General features: G+C 36.9%; 2 protein-coding genes across 14 annotated transcripts in view; both read right to left on the bottom strand.

Annotated features, from left to right (window-relative positions):
• Nucleotides 1-659: 659 nt before the first annotated feature.
• LOC107267452 (acetylcholine receptor subunit beta-like 1) lies at nucleotides 660-5,214 on the bottom strand. Its single transcript, XM_015739203.2, has 7 exons — nucleotides 4,892-5,214; nucleotides 4,652-4,823; nucleotides 4,423-4,559; nucleotides 4,110-4,264; nucleotides 3,512-3,950; nucleotides 2,655-3,266; nucleotides 660-2,590 (listed from the first exon to the last, which is right to left on the bottom strand). Exons 2-7 carry the CDS (start codon nucleotides 4,758-4,760, stop codon nucleotides 2,426-2,428), a joined length of 1,617 nt encoding a protein of 538 aa, XP_015594689.1. The 5' UTR covers nucleotides 4,761-4,823; nucleotides 4,892-5,214; the 3' UTR covers nucleotides 660-2,425.
• A 1,027-nt stretch (nucleotides 5,215-6,241) lies between these two features.
• Nucleotides 6,242-26,616, bottom strand: part of LOC107267449 (furin-like protease 1) — a 115,906-nt gene continuing 95,531 nt past the window's right edge. For 10 of the 13 annotated variants that reach the window (XM_025084797.1, XM_025084796.1, XM_025084798.1 and 7 more), the window contains 10 exons: nucleotides 26,276-26,441; nucleotides 25,951-26,123; nucleotides 23,382-23,799; nucleotides 22,086-22,203; nucleotides 21,304-21,385; nucleotides 19,822-20,032; nucleotides 18,459-19,100; nucleotides 15,241-15,516; nucleotides 8,712-8,922; nucleotides 6,242-7,553 (listed from right to left, as the gene is read on the bottom strand). In XM_025084797.1, the coding sequence (XP_024940565.1) occupies nucleotides 7,256-7,553; nucleotides 8,712-8,922; nucleotides 15,241-15,516; nucleotides 18,459-19,100; nucleotides 19,822-20,032; nucleotides 21,304-21,385; nucleotides 22,086-22,203; nucleotides 23,382-23,799; nucleotides 25,951-26,123; nucleotides 26,276-26,441 (2,595 nt within the window). In that variant the 3' untranslated portion in view covers nucleotides 6,242-7,255. Of the gene's footprint in view, nucleotides 7,554-8,711; nucleotides 8,923-9,211; nucleotides 9,417-15,240; nucleotides 15,517-18,458; nucleotides 19,101-19,821; nucleotides 20,033-21,303; nucleotides 21,386-22,085; nucleotides 22,204-23,381; nucleotides 23,800-25,950; nucleotides 26,124-26,275; nucleotides 26,442-26,616 lie in introns of those variants that run through there. The other 3 variants (XM_025084801.1, XM_025084808.1, XM_025084806.1) reach the window with 3 other exon arrangements.

The raw sequence follows: 26,616 nt of genomic DNA, 5'->3' as shown, positions 1-26,616 counted from the left end.
TACTTGAACCGATTCAGTGGGCTCGGCTAATAATTTTTCTACTTTTCCTCCTAATTAAAATTATACTTTTGGCTGCTCTTAAACACTTGGCTTCACAGGCGTGCTAATAGCGTGCTAAAAGCGTGTTAATAATTAATAATAATTATATAAATAAATGAAGTTTTCGAATTTTCGGGGACTGATGGTGCGACTGCACGACTTCGCGATTGTCACGTGACTTTTAAATTAATGCCTCAGCGACGGCCCGGTCTAATAATAGTAAATTCATATTGAAGCTAAATTAAAATTTGTTATATAAGGTATATTTCTAATGCCGGGCTATCACGTGTGGCAACGTTGATCAATATAAGAAATCCCTGTTAAATGGTGAGTATATAATCGCCGCATTGTAATTATTATTATCATTATTACGTTATTATGAATTGTTGAAATAAACCAAGTGAAAATAATGATGCGTATTTATTCGCATCAAAATTAATAAAATTCCTGTTGCGTTCTGTACTAAGGACATATTTGTATATTCTATGTCCTGAAAATAAATCCCTTTCCAGAAATGTCAGTTTCCAATTTTCTCAACACCTTAATCGTTTTTTCAATTTTAATTCAATAGTGCAGTTGAACCTTCCAAGGATCTTAATATAATATTAGACAATTGGTAGTTACAGTATAATTTAATTTTATTGGATAATCGTTAACATTGTACTCGACCTAGTTGCGTTACACGATTAATCATCGAGGTTAATTACTTATCGCTAATATGTCACGTTATTGTTTGCTATCACGAATATCTATCACTTTATGGATTACCTAAATCGTAGGAAAATTATAAGAAACCCTATTTTACTAAATGATTTGCAATTGGATCGTTATATGACATAGCATCCAATATCGATGAGTGTTCTCTTAATTATTAATTATCGTAGGCATTTAATTAACTAATTTTAACGCGATAACAAATCGATTAACATTTGCTGCGGACTAACTAGAAATAACGATGTAACATTAATATTGTTTATTAATATTAACAACTTTCGTATAACGGAAGCTCCTATGATTCATGAATCCTTTTTTCACGACTTTTTTCCCAATCATTTCTCATCCAACATATTACAGATCACACACATACGCACTGATGGACCACGCGCGCAATCATTCATATTTATGATTTGCGACTGATTATTAATTGGTATGAATATATTTGTCATTCGGATTAATGATATCTATAATGAGGAATAATCAAATGCTTCTTTTTTTTTCTAAAAGTACTTTTGGACTAGGAGAGTGATTTGACTTTTTTTTTACTTCAGCTGGCGCTTCATTCATACGCGCTTGACTGATTTTAATTTTTTTGACATCGATTAATATTTACAAGGTGGAAGCGCTCCAATGATTTTTGACAATTTTGTCTTTCGCCTGTATTTAATGATCGGAATGATTCGTAGCGACATGCAATTATTATTTTTTGTTTATTTTGAAGCAATTAAAGAATCTTAAGAAATTAATAACAAGTACAATTACCTCAATTGTCTCAGTGATTAATTATGAATAGACTGGAACATTTTCACTAATAAATTCTAATTATTGTTTTAATCGAGGAAGACTGTATCCGGTAGTTAATTGGATACTACTAGATATTGAAAAAAATATTAAAATAAGATGGAAATGTATTATCGACGAAATATTTCGGGATATTAAAAAATTGATTATCGTACTGACACTCTACAGATGATGTTATTTAGAAACATTACACTTTATCACTAAAAATTGCGTTAATTATCAAAATGTCTTTTTCAGAATTTTGTTGGTACACTCATCTTAAAATCGTTGTGTGACTTTCTCTCCTCTATACGTTCTTTTCTGAACATATACTTCGCCAGGTTGTCTTTAGATAAGACCGCATAAAACACGTGGTGGGAGTATTTTAAAGGGTGGCGATCGTCAAAAAAAAAAGATCATGCACATGGGCCAGTTCACATAAATGCAAATGTCTGTACAAAATTGTCAAACTGATAAACTCGTTAGATTACAAATTAGAGGAAAGACCAGAGGTACTTCCGGTGTTAAAACGAGACTTGCATAAAATCGGAAACAGTGTTCCATATTAATCTATACAAAATTTAGTAGATGGACTTACTGAATCGATTGGATTCTAATTTGTAAGAAAGATTAAGTTCTAGATATCAATGACATTGTAAGGTTTGCTGTTCTGGAGCTTCAGCTTTCATAGATTCAGTTTTCCACCAGAAATATATGATTTTTAAGTGAATTGATTCCTTTTTGCGGCGGCGAATACATAAGTCGTTATCGAATGCTTTACGAAGTGATACCTTAAGGCAAACCTGTTTGCTCCTGTATTTATCCATTTGGATTACCTGTTATTCCAAGATAGTCATCCCTTCGTGAATGGCTTAAGAAGTTAACTATCTTATTTTCCACGATATATTTCGATTATTCGATCTTGATCGACGTACTCGAAGATATGCGGTGCGTCCATGAGAATCCCAATGGTACCAGCAGTAGTTACTATGAAGAAGATGTAGAGCTGTAAGCGATCAATCACCATGGCCACGTACTTCCAGTCCTCGCGTGTCTAGACCAAAAATTGAATTACATTCTGATTTAAAAAAAAGTGATAAAAACAATTTTTGATATACTTGTATGTAGAGATCCTCGTTTCTAAGATGTTCGGCAATAAATTCAACAGCCTCGGTAGCTTTACTGGCTTCTGGACTCAGCAAAACTGAATCGGAACTTTCTGATCCTCTGCGGTCGCTGAGTGGTTCGCTTCCGGGGCCAGCAGTGCTAGATGCGCCTGTCGTATGATGAACTTTCCGATTGATCTTGCAGTTGGGGTGATGCAAATCAGAAAGTTCCATGACTTCCATTTTCTGTTTGCCTAACGAGGATGGCAGGTGCTTTGGTAATTCTGTAGGACTTCCGGAATATGTTGAGGTTGGTAACGTGACGTTTGGTATTTCCATCATCCATCTGAGACGTGTCTTTTTGGGTCGTCTCATCAGCAGGACAGTCGGCAGATATTTCAAGAAGATTTTGCGAATCAATTGTGGCATTCGGTGTGTTCGGGGTCCGCGAAAGTTCCAATTGATGATGATCACCGTCACGAGGATGCTCACAGTGTTCATGATGAACGTGAACAGTAGATATTTAGCTATCAATGGCAGCACGAGGGATGTGGGCGGTAGAATTTTACTGACCAACAACAGGAACACGACCAGTGACAGAAGAATACTGATACCCAGTGTAACCTGTAAAATTTTTCATAAAATTTTATCACTTTCACCTAGGCTAATACAATGGGATACAATGTTGAATTACAGATTAAAGAGCAGGCTAAGGCATGAGTCTCGCATTTAGATCAGTCAGTATACAAATTTCCTTGCTCAATTCATTGTTTGCAGTGATAGTTGCCATCGAATTCTCCCATTTAATTGTAACTCAATTAGAATAAAATGTTAAACTGATATGAATTTGTGCATCTCTTGAATCCTACCTTCTCGCCAGCTTCAGCCGGTAAGTAGAACACCAAGACACAGAGGAACGAGATAAGTACAGTCGGCAGAATCAGATTTACGGTATAGAAAAGTGTCTTTCGGCGAATTATTATGTAGAAAGTTATATCGGTTTCTGTTGGGAAGTCGCCTTTATACACGTTTAGGTATGCCGGGACACTTATGATGTCCCAGGTGCCGCTTTTCCAGTAATCCGAGAGATCAACGAAATTCTTGTCATTGTAAAGTGCCAGGGATACTTGGTCGCCATTGAAAGTCCATGAGCCAAATTTCATAATGCATGTCTGCTGGTCGAACGGGAAGTACGTCACGTCAATGGTGCAGGAACTTTGATAAATAGCTGGAGGTACCCAGAGTACTTCGCCATTCGGGTAGATGAGGACGTTACTTTTGTACCGAACTTCGTAATTGCCATCGGCACTGTAAGGACGTCAGTATTAATTAAGTAATTATTGAATTAATTGAAAGTAAGATTAACCGGACAATAATGGAACGTATAAAAATAATTTATTTTATGAAATTAATTTATTAAAAAACTTCTTGTTTCATAATAACCTAATTCAATGTTTATTAACTTACTTGTTAAACAGTACAATGTCGGGTTTCCAAACTTTGTCAGGTGGCAATCGTAGAACACCAATGCCACCGTAATCGGCCTCGTCCCATTGTAATTGATAGTCGGTCCATACGAATCGTAACCAAACATTTGATTTCATGATCTGATTTTTTTCATTCTAGTTCATGCCAGAGAAAACAAAATCAGTTGAATGTAAAACCACGTAGAAATCGATCGGTAATACATTGAAAATTCAGTGAACTGGAGATCATAAAATGCCTAATGAATAATCTATGCGCTTATATTGAATTCCACGAGTAATTAAAAAATACATACGACGTTAATGAGTTGTACGAAGGCCAGACCGAATCTCACGTCGACTTTCTGTGTCATGTTTTGGACGGGTCTGATGAGTTTGTTGTATCCTCGAAAAAGGTCGCGGACCAACCTCTCTTCATCTTCGGAGCATAGACCTGAGGATGATTTTTTTTTTAAAAAGACAAATGCACTTCCTTTCGACATTTCAAGTAAACGGAAATAATGAGTCACAGGTGGGAACACTTACCAACACAGAAAACTGTGGATATCAGTAAAAACCGCACGAATTTCGAACAAAAATACATTTTGGGCGGGTTCGAGCCCAACCCGCCTGTTAAGCGGTATTTCTCCACCATCGACTTCTAGTATGGACTGCGCATAGCCGTCGGTTCTTGTGCCAAATTTAAAAAAGGATGAAGCTAGAGACAGACAGGGCTGTAGTAAGCCATCGAATAGCCCCACATTTATTTTTGTCAATAAAACCTACCTGATTGTAATTGTTCTTCGAGGAGATGAGAGATATTTTTACTCACGGATCGGGACTTCTGTCTAATAAATTCACTTGTATTGAACTAACGGGTTATTTAATTTCAAGTGAATAGGTATGGTCCCAATACGACGTATGGCTGGTGGTTTCAACAATCCTAGGCACAGGTTTCAGCCCCCACTTGTTTATATAACTTGGACCAATCACATAATTCTGTCTGTAGCTCTCTCTCTTTTTAGATGTTGACATTTAACTAAACAGCGGCTAGGATGTGCATAGCAAGGAAAGTACGGAGGAGGTTAGAGAGAGAGAAATTACATTCTACCCTTAGAGTTTACAGAAATACATATGACGCACGCGTCGTGAAACTAAACGACAATACCGCCACCTGGACGCATCGCGACATTATTAAACCAAGTCGTCTAGCCTACTTCGGACTTTCTCTGCTATATAACTATAGTAAAGACCTCCCCATGATTATAATCAATATCGTCTGAAGGGATGAAAGCCAATAATGTAGAATCCGACATTACCGATTGAGATGCGATTCGGCACTGCCATCTGATGGGTACAACTAGACACTTGAACGGTCATTGATTAGACCTTAATACCAATGCGGTCGACATCTGGGATCCGAATGGCAAACTGTTCTTATGTAGGGCAAGTAGTTCTAAACATGACTGCAAGAGCCATTCCCGCTGAGCTTACTCGATCAAATAGATTGTACCATCAAATATCGTCCTTCGAAGTGTCCCGTCTTTCGTTACGATGAATTCTCGAATGAGGGTAGACCTTGCGCGTTTAACTTACCCTTTGCGTATTTTTCATCGCTCGATAAGATTTCCTTTTGCTCCTAAGGTTTCTCCTCAGAGTACTGAGCATGATAATCTCAGGACTCGCAGCTTTTGTCTTAAATCCTTTCCCCTTGTGACCCCGTAAAGCATATTTCCATCTTCAGTCTACATATCTAATTCATGACTAAGGGTATATTCTGTAATTGAACTATGGTTGCGGTTATTAAATTTCAGCCAATGATTAATTTTTTTCACCGGCTGAAATCAGCGGATGTAATTAATCACTTATACTTATAATCAATTAATAATTGCTATATCTTAAATTGTTGCTTGTACTTACACCAGGTTACATCTCATAGCATTCTGGAGAGGCTGAATTTGTTGCATCCAATGTAAAATGTATTGTTAGATATATTTAGAATTTTGAACGCAACAGACGGGTAATTAATTTGATTTCTAATTAGGTAATTCAACGCTAGTAAATTTTTCTCTTTTCAGAGGTAGTTTAATGGATTCATCTTGCACGTGGCACAAGCAGTAACAACTAACAGAGGAATTATTTAAATTATTTTTATTTTTTCTTAAGCACCACTAAAAATATTTAGGATTATAATAAATACTAAATAAAATAACAATTAATATTAAACATTGTCACATTACCGACATTATCATGGAATGGCATGATTCACAGATTAAAAACTAGTAGACAGTCTCAACTAATTACAGCTTCGTGCACCTTTGCTTATAAACGTGTAACAATCATATAATTTGGATACGTATTCATTTAAATATTTATTTATTTGTTGTGTACAGGCTCGTTTTAATTCTGTAATCAATTTGGTTCATCCTAGTTATAATTGTCTAGAAACAAATCTTCTAATGGTATTATAGTTTATTTAGAAAACATATGTATTTATATTCAGAAAACTTATGTTTGTCATTCATTTTGATTACAGAACTAAACGTAATTTTCATCTTGAATGAATTAGCTAGTTATTGTCTAAATTACAAGATCACAATTCTCCAAATATCATTTTTTTAAATTACTTCTACACTCATCCGGGTCCGAGAGTCTCTCCGAAATTTTCAGATATTCTGAATGCTGAGCTTTTCAAAGAAAAAAGTTCTCTTTCCACGCTGATAGCTCCCCAGGATGAAATTCCCTAGGTTTTCACCTTTATCCACGTTTCCCTGGCTCTATTCCTGATTTAATGGAGGAAAAAAAACGACCACTCCGCACTAGCCAAAGTTGTAGGGGCGTGAATTCGTCTGGTCTCAAATTATAATCCTAACGTACTAAAAAAAGAATGTGTGTCTACATAGGATTACCCGTTTTATAGTATCATTATAATCACTCTTATCAATGTGGGTGATATACAATAACGGATTAACGAAGAATCAAAAACTTCGGAGATTTCATTCGCTTTCATAGTTCATCAATTCCGTTTTCACACTGTCACTATCTTTGGTCGTGTCATCACTCGGTGAAAAGGCAACTTTCGTATAGGAATAAAATTTGCTCACTTGCCTCCTCTTCTGAATTACCAATACACATCGGTACATAACTACGCTAGTAAATATTACTAAATTTACTACCAGCAAAATACACATCCAGTAGTACCAACTGGTAGTCCTGACTCTCCGGGCTATTGTCGTGAGAACACACTGGGATACAGTTGAAGTTTCCGATAAAAAGCTTGCATCCTCGTGACAGGATGTGCACTGGTCGTTTGCAGGACCGATGCAGCTTGCACATGAGTAGTGACAGGATGCACATTCCGTGTTGGTTTCCGTGAAAGTGGCATAGCTTCCAACTGGACAGCGGCGAGAACAATTTCCTTGGTATATATACCAGCCGGAATTGCATTCTGAAAGATACAAAAAATATTAAAGCAAAAAAACGAAATGTTTTCTTCGCGATGAGAAAAAAAATCTTACACAAAAGTGGAACGAGATAAAAATTCACATTTATGCAAAATAAGTTTTTCAAATTGATATAGAAATCACATATTTTTTTTTACTAGACGTACAGATATTATCGCAGGTAATTACAATATTGAAAATTTTTAGAACAATTAGCAGTCGAGAATTATTAAGGTCCATCGTTATAGGTAGGTATTATTAAGTTGAAAACGTCAAATGCGGAAAAACTATATGAGAAGTTTTGAGGTTATTCATTATTTTTAGTACTTATTAATAGCAATAGTATAGAGTAATACTTCTTCCCAAACATAAGTATATTTTATTCTACAAAAGAGAAGTGCAATACTAATAAACGTCTAAGAAGCAAAAAACTACCGACTACTTGTAAAACCTACTTAAGGAATTAATAGTAATATAAAAGATAGAAACAGAAGTCATAATCAGTTAAAATTAACAGCCCCTAAGTATAAAGTCCTAAGAAAACGAGAAATTGTGAATTATTTTCACATCCTTGAAATTCTTATCCACCGGACGAGCCATATCCTTCGTTAAGGCCTTCATGCAATTACTCAGGGTGCAAGCTGCAACGATAATATCATCTTCTCAAAGTTCTAGCTTGCTATGTACGTATCTCGTAGAACTTTAACGTTTCTGCTTAATGTGGGGAAAAATCAATGAAACACGAGGCGATGGCTAAGACGACAAAATAATTGCAGCAACCTTACGAAGAAGTAGTCGTAACGTAGCTTTTATCTTGTTTGAGAAATTGAATTGCACTGAGCATACAGAAACTGATTGGCTAGATTGCGACTATAATAAAAACGTATTTTACTTTACTTTCTTATAAACGTCACGCTGTTCTAAGGAATGCAAACATAATTACAAAATAAGTGTAAATGCCGTTAATTGCAAAAGCAAAGCGGAAGCAGCATAAAAAGCTCACTGTTAATCAAGCTAATTAGTGTTAGTTAGAAGGCAGAATCATAACGTTAGATAGAAGTTTAAGTAAAATTGTGATATGAGAGTGAGTGAGAGAGAGAGAGAGAGAGAGAGAGAGAGAGAGAGAGAGAGAGAGAGAGAGAGAAATGAGAGTCTAGACTCACCGTGCTGGTGAAGCAATTTTCAGGAATGGGTTCGTATTGGTTGCAGATGGTGTTTGGATGAGGATGTGGTCGTGATAGTTGGTGATGGTTGGTAGTTGGTAGTAGTTGGTGATGGTTGTGGTGGTAGCTGGTCTGAGAAATTCTGCACCGCCACCACGAAGACACTGGAGCCTCAGTGCGTTTGGCAACCTGCATTGCTGGACCAAGAGAACTGACAAGATGGTCACAGCTTACATTTAGTACCTTTGCCGTACGGGCCTTAGCTCAGATGAAATTGTGTTTTAAGATATGTCATAGCTTCTAGATCATCTTGTTATTGGAGTGACGAATGTAAAAATTATAATTTTTCAATATGAGTTAAAAACGACCATTGGTTAAAATGAGATTGAATCTGGCCAGTTCTCATTAAGGCTCGAGGTGTATCAAATTAATAAGTTCACAGTAACATTTCGCTAGAGTTTTTTTTTAATCGGTTTCAAAATGGCATTTCATAGCATTCCTTCGTATGGAGGTTTCGCGAGATTTTATTTTCTGTCACGTAAGTATACAAAGAAAAAAAAAAAAGAATTTAATAAGAAGAAGAACATTTTTCTAAACGTGCTACGAGATACGAGCTTATAGCACGTGCTAGATGACATTCCGAAAAGTGCATATACATTTCACGAGACATACGCTGAGCGCAAGCGCACATGGCCTTGGGGTGACCTGTTAAAAATTAAAAAGACAGGGATGTTAGTTTTCAATCACAGCTTATTTTTTTTTATGTTTGTACATTCTTGCAGACAGCTTGGCCGACGTCGCGAATCTTGGTGTGGTATGCTAGAAGGATAAAGAGGCCAAAGCAAATCGGAATCGAATAGAAAAAAAAACCATTCTAGAACTTGTAACGATCAACGCTCAAGTAGAGACATTGCAAAACAATGGTTTTCGAAGCAACATAATGGGACGTATCGGAGAATTCAATTTCTCGAGTTGTTTTGTTTGCCAGAAGATAATGAGAAAATAAAAATTTGATGATGGCGAAAATATGTACTAGATGATTTGAAATTTCTCTCGTTATCCAGGATAATCGTTCCCATTTTTAATTCATTCGTGATATACAAATTTGTCAATTGTTGTATATAATGATCATAATAGTTTCGATTGCTTATATATGTATATATTTATATATATATATATTGTTATATACATATAAATATATTTATATTGTATATATTCATAGTTTATTTATATTTGTATATATAGCCGAGCTCGCTCGCACCTCTGTCAACACTTTTCCGTATAGTTTTATCATTTTTTTTTTATTTATTTTGCGCCGATTTACCATACTTTTTCTTATTATATTCAATCTTTGTTTGGTTATATGGCGTAAAATTATTAATGAAAACGGTCGCGGTAAATGATCGAATTGCCGCGTGTTAATTGGCAATTGACGCGAGTGTGCGCGCGCGTGACCCGTAAATCATCGTGGAAACATTTCATTAACTTAGGATATGTCTCCCAACCCATCCCAAACCCGGCTCCAAGCAGATACATTTTACATTTTACATATACAAACATTTACAGTAGATACATCGTATTTATGCGGCTTGTCGACATCACGAGCCAACAACCTCGCGGACACGTGCACGATTATTTTGAAAATTACGAAACATTTAACTATCCGCGTGTACAAATTTTTCTTCTCCAACTCGCGATACAATTTCGAAATGTCAAAGCCGTCCGGCATGATTATTGGCTCGATAGGGCAGCCGTCACGAGTGGTACATTTGGAAGACCCGTGACGCATGAGGGAGCGGCAAATAAAATGAGGCAAATTTTATGAAGCGAAACGAAAATAAATTTACGAATCAGTGCCTAATCTATTTATTTATTATACGCTACTCGATAAACTGATTCGCATTATAAAATTGCTTTTGTTCAGGTGATTCGACTTTTACGTAGGAAATTAATGTCATTAGTCAAGTCTTGAAACGGTACGGATTACCGGCTACTATGTATTGGTCGAATTTCCTGAACATTAGATGACATTTATTACTGTCTATTTGGAAATAATACTTTTTTTTTGCATTTTGTCACGTCTATTCTACGGGAAGTCGAAATTAAAAGTTTATTGCGCAAATTTCATTAATATCCAAATTTTATCTGCGGCTCGTATAAGGAACGACTAAGTTCACTTTTCGCGATATCACACGTAACCTAATGGAGACTTATACTCGTTACACTCGTTCTGCGCTCAGATTATAGATTGTATGTACATGTACTCCTGCATACGATATACATATATACATATATAGTATACTGCGCTTTCCCATTTTTCGTAATTCTTAGGTTCTTAGGTTAAGTCGAGATTTTGGAAGGAATATCAAGAAAGCCATGTCTAATACTTTGGAATAGGCCAGATGCGCTGAACCCTTGGCGGCTGTAGGATTCATTATCTTATCTTATCTTTTGGATACTTTTCTTTTTGTTATTTTCAGAATATTTTAAGTTTTATTTTCATTCTTGGTAACGATGCATTTTTATTATATTTCTTTCACTCTATGTAAGAATTTTATCCGTTGGTATTTATTTCATTTTACGGATAATGGTGAAACAGTGAATATTTATGGTTATGCTGAGCTTTAACCTTCCAAAGTCATTTGGACGAAAATTGATTAATCAATTTGGTTTGAGTGTTAATTTGACTTCGTCATTATTAAATGATATAATGAAAAAGTGCTTTTCTTCGCAGTTGGGCAATACTCTTTGCTCACATTTAACGTTCATTTGTATGCATAATAATTATTGTACAGACTGTTTAATTAGATTGATAGAATTAATTTTTGTTTTTTCAGATATGCATACAGCAATGTCTTTACTGCGTGACTATATTGTTATAGATGAGATAATAATTATGAAGAAAAAAAGAATCAGTGGGATACAACAATTTTAGTAATATGCGGATAATGCATGATAACGTAGAAGTTTGTAATTTTCAGAAATTGGGAGCACATTAATTTAAGGAATAATTTTTTTCGAAATTTTACGTCACTGTACAATTAACTTTATCGATCCAACTGGCGCAGCCTGTAATAGTGTTTATGTTAACGGGTGCGTATTTGTCAGAAAATTAACGTAATATAATGTATAATCCATAACAATCTCATGAAAATCAACCCATATCTCTCAACGCGTGAAGATCACACGTGCAAAAAGAAAATTAAGCCCGAGTCATATTTGTTAACGATAAGAACGTGCTGGGAAAGAGAGTGCAGAGTTTAATCGAATATGATCATTTTAGAAATAGTTAGGATTCTGAAAAAATAAGTCTCAGTTAAAAGAATATATGTTCCATGATATTTATACGCGACACTCTCATTAAGTGCAAACACATGTGCATTTTTTACCCCATCGCTTATAAATGTTAAAAATGCCAATGTTTCTACTGTTATAACATAAAATTGGAACTGTGACATGCGCGTGACTATATATATGTCATAGACACTGACATCTTCCCAGATACGCAATAAATCTTAAATGACAGTTCGAAGGTCATATTATTTGTTTAAATTAAAAAATTTTCATTAACTTCCAGTTTTTCTTTTTTACAATCTACTATCGTGATCCCATGGCATTCTTATTGCGATAAATTATCAAATATGTTTAACGATATCTAGTTCTGATTATCCGTCCAATGAACAGAGCGGCGGACGTAAACGAACTTAATACTGATTAGGCGGAGGCTAATTAAACGTATGAACTGTTTAAACACTCAAATGCGACCAAATGTTAATAAGACTGGGTCTGTATTTGCAATTAGGTCAGCGTAATTGAAAATTATTCTGTTTTGTGGTCTGCTTTGTTGTTCGATTCCGAATGTCTAGTGCAAAACAAGCCTAACTGGGTACTTATTTTGTAGCAATAACTTCATGATTGTTTTGCATCGTCATTAATAACGTATCATGAAACAAGAATGATATAAAAGCATCATGGAGACGTTTCCAAAAGAAAAGTTTTCATTTTCAATTTTTTCTTTTAACATTCCTATTCGTTATAAACACCTTAACTCTACGTTGGGATATACATAGTTATTCACTATCTGTATCAACTGAAGTTGGTGTCACTATAGGAATAAAATGTATGCGACTAACTTCAGTTGATACACTTGTCATGAATAATCTTATACATTGGCTGCGCGATACTGCTATTAATTAATAAGGTTACTGATTCAAATTGCACTTTGTATTTGATTTAGCCAGTCGCATCGTTGAACGTTAACGACAATGAGCACTCGGAAAATGACAGTGAATTTTTATTAATCACGACGGACGTCATTGGCGGGAAAAATTGAGATGAATAAACTGAGAAAAAAGATGTGTCGAAAAATTCATTCATTATTTCGATTAACGATTTTTTTCGACTATTTTGCAATTCTGTTGTATTTCTATTCTTTTCTTAATTGTTTTTATATTTTAAATTATTTATCAGCTGCCTCGTATGTTATATTAATTTTTTTTATGTTGATTTTTACAAAATTACCCCTACCTCCCCGTAATGTCTTTAGCTATAGTTTTCTTTGCCACTTTTCATTGTTTTCTTTACTTCCTTATTTATTTAGTCTATTTCAGCGTGTCTTGCGGCGAGGTCTGGATACCTCTTGGCACTAAATGTGAACACTTGGCGGCACAAGATCCAATTCCGACCGTTTATACATTTTTTTTTTAATCATTTAGTCATTTTTTTTAGTCATTTTTTTTCATTTTCAGTTCTGGTAATTTTAAGTCATACAACACATTTCCCGCATTTACCTGTTCCTTTTATAGACCCTTCGGTAGCAATAGTCAACCTCAACATTCTTTTCCTTCTCTTTAAATGCATACGGTTGCTTGGATGTCTAGTACTCTTTTCTGTTCGTTGCACGTGGTCTTAAGTCAATCGCAAATGTGGTTTACTTCTATATTCTTTCTCTCTCTTTCTCTTTGGCTCGGTTCGTTCAAGTTTTCTTTACCGTGTTGGTACATAATGGCATGCAACGCTTCACAAAAAATGTATCGTTTCTTCATCTATTGATGAAATGGATTATTTATTTAATCACATTATCTCACGTTACTGTTCTGCGATTAACGTTCAGCAATATTCGAAATGAAACGTCTTCTGCGTTATTTTAAAAAATGTTATCTTTGCACTTCCCGTTGTTGGCATCATTCATTCTATGATTCGTTTAATTGCTTTTTATTTTCTTCGAAGAATATGCTAGGTACGCCTTTGCAAATTGAATTGCTCGTTCTGCGGCAAAAGCGCATAGATTTGTTAGATCACATTTTTTGTTTCTATTTCCTAGTCCTTCGAGTTTTTAAAAAAATTATTTCCTTTTTTGCTTCACTTTTACTTATAACTTGTCATTAAAGTGGACGTCCTCGGAACTAGCTTTGTTTTGTGCATTACGTCCATAAGTATTCGACACGATAATGATAATAATAACATTAAGAATAATAATAATAATAATAATAATAATAATAATAACCATAAATGTATTCATAATAATATTTTAAAAGTATCAATAAAACCTTTGGTCGTACATCATGTAAGTACAATATCGATCAAATATCAAATAGGATACTCCAGGACCAATAGTACAAAGACTATTGACATAACTAAAGAAAAACAAAAAAAATAACAAGCATCCATATTTAAGAAAACCGAATAGACGGAAAGTGAATATTCTACCAATTGGTGGATCTATTAGTTAAATATAGAAGCAATTGTTTTAACTGATATTACATTAAGATCACAATTTTTTATCGTGTTAAATTCTCCAGGTTTTTTTTCGAAATCGAAGACACTATTATAAAGATCTCGATTTAAATTCCAAAAAATTGTATCCTTTCGCAGATTTCGGCTGGGATTTTTATGCTTTACTGGAAAATACGTTCCCTCGACTCTGCACGAGAATCCTTCATAACGGTAATCTCGTTATACGTCCTTTCTAAGATTTTTTAAGAAATTTCATTAAATTATCAAGAATCTTCCCTATGAGATTCCATGGACTTTTAACCCTGTCTTACAATGTCTATGCTCTTTCGGGTTCTGGAAATTTCGAAATATCATGAATTCATACTTAAAGATTCGCATTTCTCGAGACATCCAGCATCCCGATAAAAGTCTAGATTTACGAAATTGAATTCCCTAGTATCTCTAGAGTCTTTAAATTGTTCAATATCCCACGAGCTAGGAGAATCCCTAAAAATGTTTGTGCTCGTTGTCCGTTGCTGAAATTCTCGAGAATATCTGAACTTATGAGAATTCGCTAAAAGCGTGAGCACGTAACTGTACCGCGCATCGGTATCGTCTCTAGTCGTGTTCTTCTCGATATTTATCGAATTTCTCGAAATCCTCAATCTGTCGTCTCCGATTGCACTTGTCACCTCACCGGCGTCTTCCGTGTCCTGAGAACTTTCCTGACTCCCATCTTCTGATTTTCTATCCGTTTTCCTGGGCTCCCCATACATTTCTAGGGATAAGAGGATCAGGATAATCAGGCACGCACCTAGGCACTGTCGACCATCGTAGACAGCACATCCACCACCACTTGTTTGATTCTCGGTGGTTGGTCGCTGAACTTCCGGATGGGAAACACGATCGACCTGTTGACTTCCGGTCCAGGGATCGCCTTCAGTGTCAACGACATTCTGACGTGCGTCCACAGCTGCATTGTCCTGCACTTCGTCCCGGATTATTCCCACTTTGCCTTTATCCAAATCATCGCCAATTTCCAAGGACGTGTCGGTACCGTATAGGACCATTTTCCACTCCTTCAACGTATCTGTAAATACAGAATTAACGATTAGTTCATCCGTCTGACTAATTGGACACAAACAATTTTAAGGGCACCGAAACAACTATTGTGGATTGTATGAAGTCGAAGATCAATAGAATTACGTGAATTGAAAACAATTAAGAAGTACTCTTGTAGACAGAGGAGAATGGGAGATAGAAATTTTGAATATCCCTGAATATTAGTTCAACTATTGACGACCATTCTCGACCGTACCACGTATAGAGGATTGTGAGGTTAAGTGCTACTACTTAATTAAGCATGCTTATGTCTCGAATAGTCTATTAAAACGTAACGATTCGCACGTAAACGATGTGAATGTATAACAGAGTCACGAGTACTTCGGAAACTTGAAGTAGCGACGCGCCGAAGACGTTTAGTTTCTCGAGTAATATTATCATTTGCATTCGGTTAATAAAATTAGGCCAATGTTATGCTAACAACAGTGATTGAAAAATTATTTAAACACACAGTGAATTCAATCGTGAAGTAAAGTATGGGGTGCTGGGGATCCTTTTTCTTGAATTAAACAAACAAAATTCTAAAAAAATAATCTTACAAGTAAGGACGCACATGCTAAACAAATTGTACATTGTGCAGATTAGAAAAAAAAAAAACATTTTCACAATTTTAGATGCCTAGTTACATACAGTAACGTCCAATTGAAGTGCAACACTTGAATTTTTATACATTTCTGTGAAAGTATGACAGATTTCGAAAAACCAAAGACACATTTTTTAGGAAATTTCCTTTCCGTTCGAATGGCAAAGGTTTTATCCCGATCGGATACAAAATGGCCGAATGGCAGTGGTTGGAGTGAAAAAGTGCATTTTGGGACTTTTTGAAAAGTTCAAGAACTAGTAGTTCCGGAAGGAAATTCATATTTCTAATTAGGGCACGAGAGAGAGTATCCTTCGGCATTAAAAAAACATCCCATGCAATTGCTTGGCGCGCGTGGTAGGGTAGTAGTTCCTCGAGCGCCTCGAGCGGAACTCGCAAAATTTAGGCGTTAGTTCAAACGGATAATTTAACCCCACAGCAAACTCATTTTTGGATGTTTAAAAGCGCGTTTTAATCTTTGAAATCTCAGCTACGATGTGGATAAATATGAAACTTCTATTTCATCGAATTCCTAATGAAAAATGGCGGGGAAGCTTCGGGTGCGCTTGCGAAATCTCGAGATCTCCGTCATGAAGTCATCTCCGAGAACAATAATTTTGTGAGAATCTGCAGTATCATTAAAGATGATATCACACAGAAACTGGACCAGATTGGCCGGCGCGTTTGGAAGTTATAGCTATTTAAGTGTTTTCACTTCAAGGGGGTGTAACTCCCCCTAGAGTGATCCTATAGGGGCTCAATGGGGGTGTTTTTTTAATGCCGAAGGATGCTCTCTATCGTGCCATAATTAGAAATATGAATTAAACTACTAGTTACTTACTAGTTCTCGAACTTTTCAAAAAGTCCCAAAATGCACTTTTCACTCCAACCCCTGCCATTCGGCCATTTTGTATCCGATCGGGATAAAACCTTTGCCATTCGAACGGAAAGGAAATTTCCTAAAAAATATGTCTTTGGTTTTTCGAAATCTGTGATACTTTGACAGAAATGTAGAAAAATTCAAGTGTTGCACTTCAATTGGACGTTACTGTATACACCTATAAACCATCTATTACATTGAACACAAAGAATAACACTACATGCTTTTTCTATTATACGTACATACACGCATACATATTCGCTATGAAATAGCTTAAATAAAAAGTGATGTTAGGTTAGGTTAAAAATTAAGAGTTAACGTGTCCTACAGTATGGAACGAGAACGACGCAGAGTTAACAGGAACGATGTGCATAACGTGTATGTCTCACGTTGTGAGAATGAGAGGATAGGAAAGTGTAGCTGAGGGATGAGTTGGGCATCGTGCAGACGCCGGCGCCGGCGTCGAGGAAATTAATAAAGCGTCACGACGCCGGCGGGAGAAGTCCGTCTGGCGCTGGAAGCTTAAAAGCATACTAGGGAATTTCCCTAGATTTTTCCCTGCCCTCTCATCGGCATATCTCATACTTCTCATCTCTTGCCATTTATCTATCTCACCCCAAGTCGCTTTGGGCGTCGAACACCCTTTGTATGCTATTCTACTTTCTTACGTCAACCATGAATTTTGAGTAACCGTTCCTGATAATAACGCAAATATTAAAGTGCATTTTCGGAAAGCACGTAAGCTTAGAAAATATTTAACAGGCATCTTCGCGAATGATACTCGTGACACAGAGGAAAATTGCACGGATTGATACATATAAGACAAACAAATTTTTATCTTCGATTGCAAATTAAATCTGATCGTTTCTTCCTGTTCGTTTTATAAATGGAAAAGTCTCGTTGCTCTTGTGGAAATGTGGTTGACAGTTTCTAATATGGGATTTGGAAAGTTGACCACGAGGTAGAGGTACCAGCATCTTTCGATCACAATAAGCACAGGAGAAATCTGAGTGTAAGAAGTCGTTCTACTTAAAGATCAGTTGCAGAGTTCTTAAATACATTTCGGGCCTTAAAAACAAAATACAAATTAACAATGAAAGAGTATAGAAGTGAGGAGTGGAAACGTAAAAAACATAGCAGTGCATATTTAAGATGCTACTCAGTCACGACTGGATCGATAACCCGCACTGATTCGATATAATTTTCTTGTAATTTGCTACATGGTATACGTCGAGCCATTTTAAAAAAAGAAAGTATAGAATTTCAGAGAGACGAAATTTTGAGAAATATATTATTGAAACGGAACGAATGTCTTTTTGTTACGTTACGAGAAAAATTCTTGTTTGAAAATGTGGGTCAGTATACTCAAAATAATATTTTTTTCTTTTCTATAACCTTCTATGATTCTCCTTCATAATCAGTACGGGATTCCGATCATACATTATTGTACCCTTATCGAGATGATGACTCTTGGTGCCGAATTGTTCGTCCTGAAGAAGATCAGGACCTTTGGCTCTCGTTGAGTACTGCTGACCGGCGCCTCTGACGCCAGCTCCGTAAACAGGATACAAAGGATAAAGCTGTTGTATCTTATCGTAATGTTGAAAAATCGCAGGAACATTGTCGGTGGCAGTTTTGACCGGTTCCATGAGTATGATGCCCCGTTGTTGGGAGGAAACGGTAGGGTTTGGCTTGATGGTGGTTCTCGAGCTGCTCGGGAGTGGTCCCAAGGTGGTTCGAATTTTGGGCCTCGACGTAACGTACCTAACGTCACCCGCATTGGGCCCTCTGGCAGCTGTAAGTCCCCTCAGAGTTTGGATTGTCGGCTTCGGCGTTGCGCGGTTTGCCGATTTATTCTTATGTGGGCCCCTGGATTTATTCTTACGTTGACTTTGGGCCGTACCAAAATTTTGCCTGCTCTTCGTCGGTCCCAAAGCGTTTTGGCTTCGCGTGTACGTCGTTTCGCGTGGCTTTAGGAACGGCCGGCGTGGCACGTTTATCACTGCCGGATTGTAGAGAGCGTATTCCGTACGATCAGGCAACGTCGAGGTACCATGGAAGATTAGAGCCCATTCGTGAAGAGTTGCGCGACCTGGGCCAGCCATTCGCCAACAAAAATACTGATATGGATATCTAGTACCTTTCTTATCTTATTGGTCAAATACTTTAGGTTTTTCGATTCGATTCGGACTATTTCATTTTATTTACGCTTTTTATTTCTTGTTATCGCACAAAATATTTGCTTTGTACCATATATATATTTTTTTCATTCTTTCTCGAAGATCTTTCTAATAATTTTCTATTGGCATTTTTTAGTCTCACTAACTATATTATGAACTTTTTGGTTTGCCAGTTCCTTAAAAAGCTCAAGTTTTGAGTTAATGGTAATATAAGCTTTGCTTTCAAAAGCTTGCTCTACTTCGAAGCTTCCTGTACACTGATATTAGCCTGAGCGAAAGTTTGTCTCTTTACAATATCAATTTAAAAGCTTTATACAGTTTCTTAGAGACGAAAGTCTGACCACCGGTTATTGTTAGTTACAGATCAACGTCGATTTCACAACATCGGTACAAATTAGCAAAGCTTAACTTTTATGAAGATTTCTTCATTGCATAATGCATAGATAAATTATCTCATTGTCTTTCGACAATTTGATATAATTATTGGCAAATCGACTTTGCATCGTTAATAAATATTTTGTAATGATCAAGCCGATTACCATGTCATAGTAATTCATTAATTTGGTTATGCCAGAATAAAAACGTATAACTTCCAGTTATGGAGGCATATTAATAATTTTTATTTCCACTCACCTAGATAGCGACCTTCGTTATGAATTTCTAACTTCCACGTTCCATGAGGCCGTTCACCCCAAGTATGAACGGACATGAACGGCCATTGCATGAAGCCAGCTTTCGATATGTCATGCGGCCTCTTTGCCAGTAAGGTGCTTTTGGTGCCTTGTGGCGAGGTCAACTGAATTTGGAGGTCACCGCGTCTGAAGGCCATTAAGGATACTTTAGCCTGAAAACGAAATGTCATCCATCAGTGAAGTGCAAGGGAAATTCAACTTTCATCATTATATTTCATTACAAACATTATGGTCATATGTAAAATGGTATATACAGTGCCGTCTTGTAGCAAAGCAAATAATAAAGATAATCGAGGAGTAATTAATCTGTGTAATTAAAAATTGTATCAATATTAGAAATTTTCAGTGTATAGTTATTATTAGCAAGACTCAAAGTATCAGCAGTCACTTTCGCGACGTTAAAAATTATTGTGATCGCTTGATCAGATACTGATACTGTATGTGGTTACTAATTAAAGAACGAGGACTGTAATAATTAAGATAAATTAGGAGTGGTTTAATTATCACCAAAGTTCATCAAAACCATGGCGAATAGGCTGTTAAGGTAAATGTTTGCACGGTGTCCCCTGAACCAGTCAAGGCAACGTAATCCGAATGAATATTCGTGACACAATTGCTAGTAGCCCTAACCTAACTTAAACTTTATTTTACTGTCTGGTAATTTTCAGTTTATTACGTTCCATGGTTATTTACCCTGGACACTTGGATCCTAACGAGTCGGATCCTAAATTACAACCATGTAACTAGGTCAAAGTGAAAATTTACTGGGTAGCCAAAGTCTTCAGGTTTTATTTCTACTCTAACATTGAGATTCCTTTCCTTAATAAGAAATGATAATTCAATTGAGAATTGGAGATACAATGACGCTCTTATGGATATTGTATAGAAATCATGCAAAATGTAGGTTTGAATTTGTGCATAGGGCAACGTATCTACACACTTCATTTTTATGTTGCGCATTGTCCCACGCGCTCTTTACTTCTGTAACACGCTATTTATGTTGTATCATTTGACGACTCTATCACAGAACGAAATTTGACCTTCAATCTATTGGTGCATTGCTAGTCTGCGATGGCAAACAGGCGTACTGTTAGGTTCAATGGGAAATAAAAAAAAAGTAATTAATGACTTCCAGACTGCGGTAGGAGAATGTGTGCACTGGATACAGTAGAGTGTCGCAACGTTAACCAATGGTCCACTATCAAGGGGAATGAATTTACCTTTTTAATTTTTCAGCTATAAAGGACCCTCAGTGCATATGCACTTTTTCCAATGTATACCTTATATTCTGTGCCTCTATATGCAACGCTCAACGCCCTTTTGGTTGGAGCACGTGACAGCGAGAGGGTTAATATAATTTTGATAATTTGAAGCTTTATTAAAACAAACTAACTGAGTCCCTTTCCTGTCGCTGTATACTTACTTGAACGTGTTCTAGAAAATTTACGCCACTGCATTCCTTCACGTGTAATTCCAGTACCAGTTGACTTTTCGGTGGAATTTGTCTGAAAGCCAAAACAACACAAGGGCAACGAGTGAAATTGATATAAAGGAATAAAAATAACTACGAATAGATATACGGTATAAATGTGACCAATGTAATGCGAGCATTTTGCTGTTTTATGGAAAGAATGTATGTGCAGTTGGAAAATGAAGTGAATAAAAATGACGAAAATCACAAAGAGGAAGAAAAATAAGGTGTGGTGGAACTCTTTTCATAGCTCGTGGAATAAAATCCCAGAGGTGAAATCGCTACGCGGATGGTTTTTAATGGCGGAAAAGAAAAAGATATAAGGAAAGTTTGTCTTTTCAACCTAAAGGAAAAAATCGAAGCAACGTTGGCGGATGCAGATAAAATGGACACCGGTTATATAAACGCATAAAACTCTCCTAAATCGTGAGGTGGGTGCCTGTCTTCGTTCTCGAAAGGAATTACTACACGGCCTGAAAGAATCTTCGTTTCCGTTTTGCAAGGAGGCCACAGCACGATTTTGCCTGCGGAACCTCATAGAGTAAATCTTTTATGGCACCGGTACAACAATGTACGTACGAATGCGTGCACTTTTAAGGCGATAAGGGTGAGACATTTTTACCTTTTTTTTTTTTTTTTCTATTCCCTATATATTAAGCTTGTAGGTTTCTGAGAGACAAAGAAATGAGTATTTAAGGAAGATAAAAAATAATAAAATTCAATCCATCGCTCACCTATCCGTATGTGGCGCTGATACTTCGCACTTGTGCTGCTCTGGAACTGTTCGCCATCTCCTCGCTAGACGTACCATGGCACTGGCATCCATGAGACCATAACCAAAACTGTGGCTCACTGGAAAAATAAATGAAAAAAAGATTTATGGCCACGTGTCCAGTTTCATTTATATTCATACGATAGGAGCTCGTGCTCGTATAAACAATGAATACCAACGAGAGCTATTTTGAAATTGCAGTAACGTTGATTTCTATGAAATTTAATATCTCGTGTATATAAAAAGTAATAAAATTTTAGTAAAAAGTTATTCAGCGTGTTTGAAATTTGGAATGCAGATACAAAAGTACTTATGCACGTGTATCCCCTTATTGCGACGGCGATCGGACGTTTCATAATGTTGTACCAAAGTATGCATGGTGCAACGAAGTATCGAGTACATACAAAAGATACTAGCTTCGCGGGATAAAGGTTGAAAACTTATCGACAAGATTATTATGTGCTGTCTTTTCTATTTCATATTGCCTCGAATATAGATAACGTCAATTTTGAAGATTCTTTTATGTCAAGACTGATGTACGTAGAAATCGGACAGCCTAAAATACTCGCTAAGAATAAAGTGTAGCAAAAATTCAGAACCCAGCAAAAAAAGGTTAGGGTAGACAAAAGGAAGATACGAGAGGGGTAAAGAAGAATAAAAAGCCTCAGGAAATCACATGGAGCCAGACAGAGAAGCTTCGTGGTCCAGACAGAAGGGATTACCAGGGAAAATAATGACACGTGCCATTCGTCGGGGTCAGAATCGGCCCTGGCGTTAGTGTTGACGTTGACGTTGGAGCTCTCTCTGTACGTTGAATATGTTTTGTGATCTTTTTTCTTTTCGTACCTTCTTCGTGGGCTCAGGAGGTAAAGAGAATGAGAGATTACGAGGGCAACCCACAATCTGTTTCTTAAAACAGGTGACAAGTGGGAAGAACGAAGAGAAATGTGAGTAGGAAAAAACAAAGAAAAGGAAACATCTCGTTTTCTCTCTGTTAACTGCCATTATCGTTATTCTCTTCAAATTAGGAGCCTTAAGGACTGGTCATTCGTGCACCACTCATGTCCTACTATTAAAGTAATGGTGAACAATTTCGATTTGTACTGTCGCTACTTTTCGTGGATTAATGCCGAACAGTCAAAAAAAGTATTACTTATATCAAGCATTAAGAGGATGCTACGAGATCCAAGTAAACCGAAGATTTATAATATTTCACGTGAGAAATCTACAAAGTATTAAACAATAAAAAGGGACCGACCGTTTCTACCAACTCCGTTCACGACCCAATCGGTCGCTTTGAGGTTGGCTGGTCTTGCAGTGCGCACCACGATGTGTTGCATATCTCGCCAAGTGAGGTCGCGATTTGCCTCCAACGCAAGTGCACAAATTCCAGCGGCTAATGGCGCTGAAGCGGAGGTCCCCGTGTGGCTGCTGGTGCACCGTTGGTGCAGATCAGTAGTGACTACTTGCTTTTCGCCGGTCGAGCCTGAACTGTAAGTCGTGGCTAAGGTCGAGGAACAGGCTTCGCTGTACCAGGGTACCAGACCGTTTTCCGTTGCACTACTGATGGACAAGGTCCATATGCTGTTCGTGTATCCGTCGCAGTTGCAATTATCGTGATCCCGGCCGCCATTGCCGGAAGCCCATACAAAAATTGAGCCTTTCCCTTTGCGTCCCTGTTGATTTGGTGAAACAAATTTTCTTTGAATAAGCACAGTTCTATAATTGGGTTGTAAGTTATTTTTTTTATAATTAAATCAAAGGTAATCCGGGATATCGAATCTTTATTTCCAATTATAAATATGTAAACAGGTGAATAAGATTTGGAGATCAGAGTTAATCGAACGTAATCTTATGACGCATTAAAGCTTGGGTTCGAAACTGTAATAGGGATTTTGATACTTTTCCATGCAGAGTGAATGAGACCATTTTTATTCTGGTAATCGCAAGATAATTTGGCAAGTCTTTAGGGTTTGGGAAAAGGAGATATTGGCATCTGGAAATGGTACAGTTTGCCATTTACTTATATATTCCATCTTGAAAATCGACCTTACCGTCACACTATGTCACTGTATAAATTTAAATAGGCTACCGTACTAGTGTGTACACAAGGATACATCGTATAGTATACGTATGCTGTATATGAATATATAAGTGGATTAATTATCATCTTCAGTTTTCCTTTTGAATAAATTTTAAGATACTTGACCAAGTGACCGCACACTGTCATATAAATTCAGGGATTCGTTGCTCAGATTTTGTTTTTTACGTGCCGGAAGCTAAAGCCTCAATTTGCTTGATGTGCACATCAAGAATTATCCCCATGGGGATATGGAAAGCAGATATATAAAATTTAATGAAATTTTCACGATACGAAAACCTTTGAATGAATCAAGAGTACACCTTTTAATTGGCATTTCATTTTTCATTTTGAAAATCCTTGTCTCCTTTTCACAGTCGAAATCGGATATAACGTCTAATTCATAAACGACATTTTCTCATCCTGGCAAATGCAGTATCCGCATGAAATTACAAAGCGTGCTGAGTTATTAATGGTGTTCTACAGAATTTCGCGCTCAGAGCATGGCGGTTGCCATGACAGTTCCGACGCGTCGACCTTCTGTTTTAATTAATGAGGGTTCTCAAAAAGATAAGATCTGAGAGCTCAGCTACTTAAAAGTAAATTTACTTCAACTCATTAGCCTCCAAACTACTTGCACTGCCAAATTTTGATAGATGAAAATGATCCCAAGCATTACTAGGACGTTTAGTTCCGAGTTAAAAATTAATTATTAAAAATTCGAGATAACCGAGAAAAAAGGATGACCAAAAGTTTCGAATTATTATCTGAATTGTATGGAAATCCACGAATATTTAGATTAAAGTTGAAAAATCTTATTAATACATTTTAGGAGTTTATAAAGAAATGAAAAGGACTTTACGGATGCTTCGAAAGAGAAGATTAGTTGGTAATGCAGTATAAACAGGAACGAAAGTAATAAAAGTAATTAAGACATCAGAGAAACACAGGAAAACTGACAGCCAATGGATTTCCGTGAAATATGCAGATTAAACTTTATGACGTCAAATTAACATTGGTATTTCGCACAAGCGAAGTAGGAATAAGTAAAAGCTTGCGAAGTATCTACTACCCACCGTCGAGTTTATCAAGAAAATGCTTGGCAAAGCTTAAAGCTCCAATTACAAAGTTTCTTGTAGAAATTCTGTGTACACCATTAATTTTGACTGGCGAGAGTCCCCATTTCCGTATCCACCGAGTAGCATGAAAATTTATGTTCGCAGAAAAAAAATTTTCAGACGTAACGTAGCTACTTAAGATAAAAAAAGGTCTTTTATAAGCTCATTAAACGAAAGCACGAATAAAGAAAACTAATAATCACGTCAAATTTCACTGAAGGAAACTCATCCTCAAGTTGCAACGTGGAACGTCGGTGCATCGAGGCCAATTGAAAAACGGCAACGTCTACCCCGATTCACTTTTTCACAAAAGATGTCGATGTATTCAATTTAGTAAAAGCTTTAATTCTTTCGTTCGAGTTACTTCGTGTCGGCTGGTGTCTTTGTTTCCCGAAAGCGGAAACTTCTCCGTGTCTCCGGATACGGTTTCCGCAGGAATAGAATTCACGGAGTCTATAGAGACCTCCTTTGAAACATCTTATCATCCTCGAATAGAGTACAATCGCCAAGAAGTGGTTCCCTGAGGAAATCACATTTTCGAAACGTCCCTTAACGACATAAGGGTATCATTAAAATACTGTAACAAAATTCCTTATTGGTCCTGTCTCAAATTAGACGTCTTTACTAGCCTTAGTGATTCCCTCGACGAAGGCTCTGGTCGCCAGTTCACCTGGTCCGTCGACAGTTTTCCCATCGTCGTCGGGACCCCAGGATGCGCTATATATATCTATATGCTGTGGATTAAGGCTAAGGGATCTGGCTTCGACTGCATCAGTGACGTCACCGTCGAGCATCCGGACGCCTTGAAAAAGCACAAAGACGATTTATCCTAAAGCTAATCCGGAATCAGTCCGAAATACAGAAAAGCAAAATGTAAAGGCTCGTGTAATTCCACCTGCTATTATACGCTAGCTATTGCTTTTCTTATCGGTTCAATAAGTATTCTCCACGTACCTCCGACTCCTGCACCGAATGCAACTCCTACCGCGCAATTACTGTTATTCGCAGTTGCAGCTACTTCACCAGCGCATCTGGTACCGTGTCGATTACTATCGGCCTCATCGTACCGTGGCATAGGATCCTCGTCGTGACTGTTGACGTCGTAGCTTGCTTGGGGATCCTGAGAAGTTGTGTAGGACAATTGTACAGTTATAATTAAAATTTAGATTATCATTGTTATTTCGATATTTTTTTAAAATTATTTTTAGGATCTTCACATATCGACTTTTGGACATTTTATCGCACGTGGAGTCTTCTGTGCACGAGATACATGAGAATTGTAGGTTATGCATATT

This window comes from Cephus cinctus, unplaced genomic scaffold (genome assembly GCF_000341935.2).
Source record: "Cephus cinctus unplaced genomic scaffold, Ccin1 Ccin1_scaffold0404, whole genome shotgun sequence".
Lineage (NCBI taxonomy): Eukaryota > Metazoa > Arthropoda > Insecta > Hymenoptera > Cephidae > Cephus > Cephus cinctus.
The sequence above is the reverse complement of the archived record's forward strand: the minus strand, read 5'-3'. Positions and strand labels throughout refer to the sequence as shown.